Source organism: Nestor notabilis, unplaced genomic scaffold, assembly GCF_000696875.1.
Source record: "Nestor notabilis isolate BGI_N333 unplaced genomic scaffold, ASM69687v1 scaffold11657, whole genome shotgun sequence".
NCBI classification, from domain to species: domain Eukaryota; kingdom Metazoa; phylum Chordata; class Aves; order Psittaciformes; family Psittacidae; genus Nestor; species Nestor notabilis.
The window spans coordinates 12,678-23,428 of NW_009936969.1; the positions used below are offsets into that span (position 1 = coordinate 12,678).

General features: G+C 39.6%; 1 protein-coding gene across 2 annotated transcripts in view; it reads left to right on the forward strand.

The window, feature by feature from the left end:
• The window catches only part of ACTR2 (ARP2 actin-related protein 2 homolog (yeast)), a 17,337-nt gene extending 6,895 nt beyond the window's left edge, over positions 1-10,442 (forward strand). For both annotated transcript variants that reach the window (XM_010018603.1, XM_010018604.1), the window contains 6 exons: positions 2,864-2,936; positions 4,898-5,034; positions 5,826-5,975; positions 6,702-6,847; positions 7,252-7,384; positions 8,908-10,442. In XM_010018603.1, coding sequence (XP_010016905.1) covers positions 2,864-2,936; positions 4,898-5,034; positions 5,826-5,975; positions 6,702-6,847; positions 7,252-7,384; positions 8,908-9,078 — 810 coding nt within the window. In that variant the 3' untranslated portion in view covers positions 9,079-10,442. The remainder of the gene's footprint in view (positions 1-2,863; positions 2,937-4,897; positions 5,035-5,825; positions 5,976-6,701; positions 6,848-7,251; positions 7,385-8,907) is intronic.
• The last annotated feature ends 309 nt before the right edge of the window (positions 10,443-10,751 follow it).

Below are 10,751 nucleotides of genomic sequence, written 5' to 3' on the forward strand. Positions count from 1 at the left end.
TTCTTTGCTTTTCAGCTGTCTACAATAGTCTTCTTGTTTCTGTTTTCCTGCTAAACACAAAAGGCTGGATTTTAGTTATTCTGGTGCTGAGTAATTTTATACTATAAACTGAAAAATCTTGCCTGGCTTCTGAACTCTGATAAAACATTTGTACTGCTCCGTTTGCTCTTTTAAAAGCACTCCAGAGATCGTAGATACTTAATCATGATCCAGAGGATTAAGAACTAGAATCTATTTTTGTGAACTCAAATTTGAGTTAACAGAAGCTCGTTGCTTCTATTAATATTTTTAATGGATCACAGTGTTATGAGGACTAGCAATATTTAGGTTTTTAAATGCAATGTATTTATACCTCTTCCATTTTTGCAGTGGGCTCCTCCTTTTCGTGGGGGTTAGCCCAGTATGGAGAAGAGGACTGAATTAAGATTTTTCCTAAAGCCTGCAGTACATATAATAATGTCTGTGCAGTTAGTGATACAGTGCAGTAGCATTTTGAAAGAAAAGCTTAGTCATCTGGACCATATCAAGATGATAGATAATTATATACGCTTGTACTTCATTCTGCTTCCAGTAATTCTCTCACCCCATCGCTCCATCACACTCAGCTGCACAGTAACAGCAGCAAGTGTTCACATGACAGCTGTGTTATAAAATATATATTTCTTAAGTGCAGTTTCTTTCATGGTGTGTACAAGACACTGGTTGCTCCTCATCTTAACTGAGTGTTTGCTGTCCATCTGCTGCATTCTCATTCTGTATTACCCTCAGGAGCAGACAGACTGTGATGGCATATCATGTAGATGGAGAGAGACTCTGGCACAGTCACTGCTCCTAATCCCAACCTAGTATTCCTTATCTTTTTTCCTGATTTTCAGTTCTTCCTTTCTATGCCCAACTAGAAGACGATTTTGTAGACAATCCAAAAGCTGCTGTCACGAGAAGAAGAATCTTTTTAGGAGAGCATCCTGCTCAGTGTTTATATCTTAGGATTTTTTTTAACATATGTCCCATGTCAAGGCATTTTTCATGTCAAATAGAAGATCTAGAGATGTCTTGAAAGAAAGAGAAACAGCCCCGCAGAGGCCTACAAAAAGGGTTTAGCAGTGGCTTCTAGAGTTCAGTGCAACATGTCAAGGCAGTAACTAATGCCATTTCAATATTCATTTTGTTGTATGAAGATGATATTTTAGATTTTTCTTGAATTAGCTTTTAATTTTGTAAGCACTTGGGTTGTTTGAAGGCACCATCCGTTGGAATAGTGTTGGTTTTAGGCAAAGACTGCTCAAAGGGAATCTCTTTGTGAGCTGCTGTGCTTTCAACTGCTCCTTTTCTGGCAGACACTTCTGCTTCTTGTTTCTGAAGGTAGTGGCTGTGTGTGCTAAACCGTGGCCAGTACGGAAGTTACTCGCCAGCAGCCAGTCTTGTAATGTCTTGCTTGTTCTTAGCCCATGCACCCAGCTACTATATGAAATTTCCTTTTCTATTACCCAGCTCACACTGGGGGTTTATAAAACCCCAGTGTGGTGTTCTCATGGCAGAGTGCTCTGCAGCTCGCCCCCTCTGTTCCTTTCTGCTGGCCTTCTGCCATGCTGTGTGCTCACAGCACATACCCTGAGACAGGCAGCATCAGTCTTCCCAGGGGGTTTGCAGTGTGCTCGATACAGCTATGAAATAATTAGCTTGTCTTTGCAAGGATCAGGTGTTTGATAGGGGTCAGCCTTTTACAATCCCACTGTTCTAACAGAGGAGGTTCTTTAAATAGCTCAGAATTCTAAAATTGTCAGGCATCAGCCTTTTTTGTTTAAAAATGTTTAGGTATCTTTTTCTTGAGTTGTGGGAGTACTTTGGATTTAATCAGTTTCTAATCCTACAAGTTGCAGAAGTGCTCAGGAGGCTCCAGAATAGCAAAAGCAAAACTTCAGTGTGTGCTGGAGTAAGCAGAGTTCATCTCTTTTTCCTGGTAAAGCATTTTGAGGGGAAAACTGCTGTACAGCCTGATTTGTTTACTTGGCCTTTTTTGTGTTTATAAAGAAGACAAGATCCTATAAACTCTACATCCTTTAATCTTGGACTCTTGTTTCTTCACTGAGACTGGTTTAGTGGTTAGGGGAACCTAGGCTACAAGACAGGCTGTTACTTTTCATGTTTCACAAGAGTCCTGCAAACCTGTGGCTTTCTGTATGGAGTGACAGTGTTAGCCCTACCCGTGCTGTTTCAATCACTGTGGATTTTACACTGATTCCTGAAAGCTGTCATCAGTCATGCTTTAAGGAAGGGAAGAAGGTGACCCAAATCCAGAGAACAGCCTGTGACACTGAGCTTCTTCTAGACCCCTGTGCATATAGGAGTCTGATCTTGACAGTGTCTGCAGTTGTTCAAAGCCTGTAGGGCTTGATAGGAAGAATAAATAAAACAGAACTCTGAACTTCATTAGATTTAGAGCCTACGCCTTTAACAAACGTTTCATTTCCAACTCACACTTCAGTAATGAAGTACTTGGCTGGTCTACAAGTGCTGCCTCCTGCTCATTAAGCACTGTGGAAAACGGGTTAGTAAAGCTGCAGGAATTGGTGTGTGGGTTTCTTGTAAGTATTCACTTTCGTTGCTAAAGGGATGTGGAATGTTTCATATGGCTTATCTTGTGTGAACGGGTCAGATATAGAACTGAATGTACTACTTGCTACCATAAAGCAAGTAGGTTTCTGATGTTTGTATAGAATTTGTGTGATTCTGTTTTGAAAAGTGTTTCTGATGAGCAAAAATACAGAATTCTAGAAATAGAGTTTTCAAACATGTATAACTCTGAAATTTCTTTCAAGTATTTGGCCTGGTTTGGACATTAATTTTTGCCTTCGTGTTACAGGTTATGTTTGAGACATACCAGTTTTCTGGGGTGTATGTAGCCATTCAGGCGGTTCTTACTTTGTATGCTCAAGGTAGGCAAAGATAACTTAAAATCTGTTTGGTTTATAAATGTGCTGCTGAGCTAAACTACTAATATTAATGGGTCTTGGGCTTAATGGTGGCGTAAATAAGCTCAGCTCTGACTTAGGGGCTTGCTTTTTGTTTTGAAGAACTATTGGTAGATACCTCTGGTGGTGATGTTTTCATAAACCAACTGCAGAGACAGCAGGACATAAATATCCTTGTCAGTTAACATGTCACCATAGTTTCTATGCCCAAGAGCAAAAGCAGTGGGGTACTGTTATGTTATGCAAGTCATGTACTGTTATACAAGTCATTAAAACGAGTTGAATCAAAACCACTTTTGCAGACCTAGATATTAGTTTTATTTGCTGCTATCTGTGCTATTAGTGTTTCTCTTCCCCCTGCTCCCTCCTTGGTTTTTCTTTGGTTTGATTTCTGTAGAGGTATTTAATTGACTAACACACACGGTCTCAAATTCTGCTGTAATTGCACACGTATTTTAGCAAATAGTGCTCAATTACTTAGTGAATAACAAAATATGAAACAACTTAGAGCAGTCCACAGTGTTCCTACATGTGATAATCTAAAATGAAGTTGAAGGCCTTCTAAGATATAAAAACCTAGTGGCACATGAGTATTTGCTTTTGAAAATAAAAAAGCCCTTTAAAACGCCCTACTTAATTTAAATTACATTAAGGATTAAAGTAGTGGCTAAAATTATAGAGAGATGTGCCTTAGTGCACCATGTTTTGTTGCTGCTGTTAAAACTAATCGTTGCTTTTAGCTGGAATTCTTTGTGCTCATGTGCCATTTCAAGGCAAAAGGGTGTATATATCAAAACCTAGTTCTAATTAGGAAATTCTTTAGCAGTTCCTCACGACAGTCTTTTGGAGTTAGGTATAGTCCCTTGTGACACTTTACTGCATGTGTCCCATCACAAGACACCTTGTGTTAGCATAGCAGTTATTCCTGTTCACCAGTAAATCTGAAGATCTGATCACGCACCTGAACCAAGGTGTGTTCTTCAGTTCATTTGAGGCAAATAACCTATTTGGTCGCCTCCTGTTTTACAAAGCTTGAGCAAATTACAGTAGCCAAACCAATGCACCTTGCCATAAATGTTCCTTTCTTATTTTAAGGTCTCCCCTTAAAATAGATTTTCTTGCTTTAGACAGCTTGTGAGAAACTATAGAACTGTTTTCTAATCAACTTTCACCATTAATTCTGCTTCTTATTTTGTTAGTGAAGTATAGAAACTTCTGTTTCTCTATGTTCTATATGATACCTCAGTTTGGTGCACCTTAGAATTGGATGATTTCATGGTAAAGTTTTTTTCACCAGAGTTAATTTCTTTAGTCTATGAAAGTGGATCTGATTCAGCCTAATCCTACTTCTGTGGGGAAAATAAATTAGATGTCTGCTGTATTGTCCAAATATTGTCTAGCTTATTAAAGCATTGTTTTGGTTTTTGAATACTAGTCAGTATCAGTAAGTCCTGATAATTGTAACAAGGTGAACTTGTGGCCTGAATACCTCTAGGTTTCTTTATATTTGAGAAATCAATATGAAGTTGCACATACACAGGTGCATTTGAGGAGGAATTTGTGTCCCCAACAAGCATGTAATGATCTTAGATATTCTCTGAAATTAGAGTGCAATTTAGGATGTCAAAAGACCAGATCAAATTGTGAATGGTAGAGTCACAAGCATCTAGGAAAAAGTAGAGGTAATACTTTTAGAAAACTTAAATGAAACCATTTGTTACTTGGAAAACCTGAAGTTTAAAATCCAGCTGAATGGAAATAACTGAATTTTAGATGTGACTACTTTTCCCAAAATGATAACTGGGAGAGTGGAAGTTGTGTGGAGATAACAGTGAAAAGTCCTATTTTAAACTCCCTACTATTCTGCTCTGCTTGTGAAGGTGTTAATGAAAGTTTTCCCATTCTTTACCCTCCTATTCTGTTAGGTTTGTTGACTGGTGTTGTTGTGGACTCTGGAGATGGTGTAACTCATATTTGCCCAGTTTATGAAGGTTTCTCTTTGCCTCATCTCACCAGACGGTTAGATATCGCTGGGAGGGATATCACTAGGTACCTCATTAAGGTAAGCTGCAAAGAATGTTTAAGGTTGAGGCTGGTGTCCGTGGTACGTGGGTTCAAGTTAAAATCCTTGATACCAAGAAACCACTATACAGTCTCCCTTTATTTATATGTTAATTACATAAAGAACTCTTTTATTCTCTGTATTGCTTCAGTCTGTTAGGTTTCCTCATCTAAATCACATGTGATATTATCGACAGTGTTCAGAGACTTCACATTTTCTTATAGTGTCAAGTCTCGTAGGAAGGGATTTCATACCATATTTGGGAAGGAAAAGCTCAAAAGTTGGCTTTTGATACATAAAATGAAAACAAAATTGTGTTCAATCAGTTCTACACATCTATTTTCAGAAGTAATTTTTCTTATAGTGTGGAAAGTGGTTTAGTGATTCTTCCCTGATTACTAAATAAGACAGTCTCTTTTATAGTCTATTTGTTTGCTTTTTAATATAAGCAACATTCTGGATTGACAAATGTTATGGTTAAACTGGAATATTGGAATGTTCTGAAGTGAAGCCCTAACTATAAGAATTATTTTGGTTATCTTTCACTTTGTAGCAGTTATACAGAATGCTGTAATGTCAAAGAAAATTTCCCACTCGGAGTAATGCTGCTGCTATTCTAATTTTCTGGTAATAATGGATATACTTTGGCAGATTTGACTTTGTACTAATTTTACAGTTAAAAAGGGGAGGTAGCCCTGTAAAGATACATGTTTGAATGTACCCATCTGCTGATGGAGAGATCTGGACTGTTCGTCTCATTTCCTGCTAACGTGATGTGATGTTCCCTGTAGCTCCTCCTGCTGCGAGGGTACGCTTTCAACCATTCTGCTGATTTTGAGACTGTTCGCATGATCAAGGAAAAGCTGTGTTATGTGGGATACAACATCGAACAGGAGCAGAAACTGGCATTAGAGACCACAGTACTAGTTGAATCCTACACAGTGAGTATTTTGAGACAGCTTTTCATGTGCTAAAGTTCATAGGTTTAAATTCAGGTAGCATTTAGCTTTGATTTGTTCTAACTTTTTCTTGGCAGTAGCTCACTTCCCAGATGTAGGAGCCTGTCGAATCAGGTTACTTGGTTCTGGGAAAACTTTTAAAAGCTTTGTTTCTTCTTTTATTCTTTTCAGATTATCCTTAAGACTTTGTACTCATTTTTGTCATTTTAGATCCTTGAAATTTGAATATTATAGTCCAGGAATTTGTAGAGAAAGTGGACTTACTCTAGCATGTCAGGTTGTTTCAGCTTCGTCCATCTAGCAGTGACACATGTGAGACTGATGATACTTGGTGACAAGAATGGTAGACTTGCTCTTAGTGGAAACTTCCTGTGATCACACATGGAAGAAAAGGACTAGCAGGAAAGCATTATTCCTTCTGTAAGATCATCTTTTAAGTCGGTATTAGGAGCTGTGTTGCAAGCAAACGTTTGGTACCTCAGTATCAATGTATCTGGTCCCTGATGTCTCTAAGTGACTTGCATAACGATTGAAGAGTTTGTATCTCCTTTGAGTACTACTGAATGACTTCTTGCAGTGGTGACAATTATCAACAATTTCCTGTTTTAAACCATTAGGGAACAATGTAGGTCATTTCCTCTTGGTTTGTTTAGCATCCAAGTGGCTAAAAGTAGTCTCCTAAATGGTGTTTGGTTTTCTTTTCACTAGCTCCCAGATGGCAGGATTATCAAAGTCGGTGGAGAACGGTTTGAAGCACCAGAGGCACTCTTCCAGCCTCACTTAATCAATGTAGAAGGGGTTGGTGTGGCTGAACTGCTGTTTAACACCATCCAGGCTGCTGACATTGATACCAGGTAAGAGCAGAACATTTAAATCCTCTGTCAGGGTGCAGGTGTGAAGAGAGAACCGCATTCAAACAAAATGACATCTTTTGCTTTGGACACTAACATGTGAACTGCTGGGGAAGGGTGTATACTGGGAGTGGGGCTCAGGATGGGATCTTGGAGCTTAATGGGTTGTCTGAAAACTTGTCTCTTTCGGTATGAATGAGCAAGGATAATATCTTGAAAGCACAGTATTTGTTACTGCTGCATTCTGGGATGCCTGGAAAAGCATGAGCAAGTCTACCAAACACATAAAGTTTGTCTTTGTGTAGTGACCACTTTCTAGGTTTGTATTTATTCCCCTGTACGTACAGGTACCTACTTGTACTACAGAGTGTCCTGTAAGACATCAGAAAGACTATTTCTTTGGTCAGGTCTGAATTCTACAAGCACATTGTGCTGTCTGGAGGGTCCACCATGTACCCCGGGCTGCCTTCGCGACTGGAGCGGGAACTTAAACAGCTCTACCTGGAGCGAGTTCTGAAAGGAGATGTGGAAAAACTTTCGGTAGGTGCCGAGTTGCTGCTTGCTTTGTGTGGAGCAGAGGCTTATCCCGAGTCCCCACTAGAGGGAACCAAGCAGTCAGAAATGAGAGAAGCTGCGGGTGGCGCTCCATGCAGCTTGCAAAGTTGCTGCCTCTCGGTTCTTCGCTCCCCTGCGTTTCATATGGGTGCCTTGTGTGTATAGACTTGCAATAAAGCCACCTTGTAGTCCGTGCTAATAGCAAGTAATGCGTGAAGACTTGGGTTAGTTTGAGTGTAAAACGGGCTGATAAATGCTAGGGCACAGCTTGTAGTGTAGGTTAAACAAAGCTACTGAATTATTGTGCCTTGAAGTCATCGTTGAGCAAAAATGTTTTTGTTTTTCTGGGAAAGTTTTGAGTTTCATGCTATAAGTGAAATACTTGAAAGTATGAGGCTGGAGTTCTCACCTTCAAGTGGAATAAATTTTCCTTGTTTATTGGTTAATGTGATAAGGAGACAACCATAGAATCATGGAATGGTTTGGGTTGGATAGGACCTTAAAATCATCTGGTTCCAACCCTCTGCCATAGGCAGGGATGCCTTGCCCTAGACCATGTCACCCAAGGCTCTGTCCAGCCTCACCTTGAACACTGCCAGGGATGAGGCAGCCACAGCTTCTCTGGGCAGCCTGCTCCAGTGCCTCACCAACCTCACAGAGAAGAACTTCTTTCTCCTTGTATCTCCCCTGTTTAAGTTTGAACCCATTACCCCTTGTCCTGTTGGTGCAGTCCCTGATTGGAGAGTCCCTCTCCAAAACAACAGCCACACACACGTTACACTGCACTGTTAATGCTGTCTGCTTTTCAAGGAGGAGATATTTGCAAAGAAAATTCCTTTGAGTGGAGTTTATAATGTTGAACGGAATTGAACTTCCCTGGTTCTTAATATTAAAGTGCTCTCTAAAGATTTTTTGCAGCTCTATGGAATGTCTCAATTGTACAGAATGTTTTAAGTCTGAGACAATATTTCACACATAGCTTTGACTGTGCTCATTGTTGCCCTTGAAGTTAGAGCTTTAGCATCAAAGAATTTAAAGGAATATTCATTAGCAAGGCTGGTGTAGATTCTGTAAATTTAAAATCTGTTCCATCTGCCCTTGTAAAATTTGGTGTAATCCTAAAATATTCTGTGATTTGATTTGGTAACTTATGATAATTGTAGCTGTTGAAGCTCAGGAAGCATTTCGCTCTTTACTGTGTTCAGGAAATGCAAAAGTACGGTCTTTAATTTTGTATCCTGACTTCTGAGCTTTTTGTGGATACACTGAAAGTATCATTTTGGGGAAAGTGTCAGTAGCTGTCTCTAGTTTCCAGTGCAAAGTACTCATTTTACTCGGGTTGCGCAAGCTGGAAGCTCACGCCGCGTTCCCCGTTCTGGCATTTCAGGTTTTCGGCTGCATTTTTCTCACTGAGCCGTTTCCATGTCATTGTTCTGGTGGAAAGCAGGCTTTCTTTTGCGAGGCTTTGTTTCAGGGACCCTACTAACAGTTTCTTCTCTCTTTCTTAGAAATTTAAGATCCGAATCGAAGACCCACCTCGCCGAAAGCACATGGTGTTTCTGGGTGGTGCGGTTCTAGCGGACATCATGAAAGACAAAGACAACTTCTGGATGACCCGACAAGAATACCAAGAAAAGGGAGTGCGTGTGCTGGAGAAGCTTGGTGTGACTGTTCGATAGATCCCAAAGCTTGTTCCCATCACATGTCTAAAGCTTTTTTTTTTTTTTCCTTTCATTGCCAATCTCTGAACTCACTCAGCTACATGCTATGGAAAGGCCTGTCTGTGGCCTTTTGACCCAAAGGTCAGGTTTTGTTCTGGTTTCTTGGGGTAGCTTTTGTTAAATGTTTCTTAATGTGGCTAAATTTGACTATTAAATTTGACCACTTCCCTGCAAACAAAACAGAGCGAGAGCAGCCTGTCTACTTCATTGTTCCTTCCCAGTAGGCAATTGGGTAATTCTGGTAGGCTTTCTCTTCTGGGTTTATTGCTGTAGTACTGCTAGCTTTTGTCTCTAGTTCACAAGGGGTTGTGTGCCTTTTTTAGCATAAGAAAACCTTTAAACAGGAGTTTTTTGCTATTGGATCATTGTGGTGATTATCTTTGCGTCTTTTTGCCTCTCTCTACGTTAAGATCATGGGTTTTTTTTTTTTCTTTCCTGCAATTAGGAATTTTGATTAAACATTGTTAAAAACTAGTGTTAACTAGATGGAATGGCTTTAACACACGGTTTCGATGTAACGTGGTTCCATACGCACTGCTGCCTACACTGGCTTCTGAGGTGGTTTGTCCTTAAAGGTGGCGGTGGGGCTTTCATACTGTATTTCTCTAAGTGAGCATGTACACGGTTGCCACAAACAGAGAAACACCTGATATTCTGGCAAATGTGAATTTGTGGCCTTAGGGTGTTGTCTTCTGGAGGGAGGAGACAGGTTTGAGCTGTGTTGCTTTTCTGTTAAGGGACAGCTGGGGGTCAGTCTGACCAAAAATGCCTCTTTTTATAGTGCAATTTTGGTACCATGTTGTCTCAGCATAGGGAGCAAGAATGTTAAACTAGCTATTCTGTAACTGTTGAGAAGCTTAGATATGCTGAGACAGGAGCCTCTAAACTTCTGAAGAGATCTAATACTTTCAGAAATGCTTACAAAAACTATACCTATAGATATTAAAACCCCCCAAAACTCAGTTTTCAAAGTCTGTTGTTTTAAGTGCTTGTATGTACATCAGAAGCACTTCCATTAAATTTTACAAGTATATTAACCTAGTGCCAAGTAGTTATTGCGAATGAATATTTCAATGACCAGTGTTTATTGCAGCAAGCAGATATTTATAAACAACCACTGGCAGTAGGTTATAAAGAATGACCTATATTTGTTCCAGTTAAAAATAACACTGGGATATGAGATGTTGCTGGTTGGTAAATATCCACAATTCATTTGTCCACTCCTGATTTTTGATACATAACGTGGGATGGGGAAGGAAGTAAAAACCAGTGATGAAAATGCTGTTTCCAGAAAGTACATTAAAGCTGAGTTGTTCTGAAAAGTAGAAGTTGTCACTAGTAATTATCAGCCATCTTCTCTGAGTATAGTGGCCTGTATTTTCTTCCTTCTAGCAGACTGGTAACTATCTTTGCAACAAAATCTGCCTTACATAAAGCATAGCAAAAAGTACTCGCATACAAATGCCAGTTAGACTTAGTTCTACTTTGCTTTTCACGGAAATCTTATATCACTTCTTACTGGTTTTCCAAGCCTACCATAACACTTAAGCATAAGGAAGTTAAGATCTGCTTTTGACTTCCAAACCTTGGAATGTACGAGAGATGCTTTCATATCCTTGCCATTTGTCTAC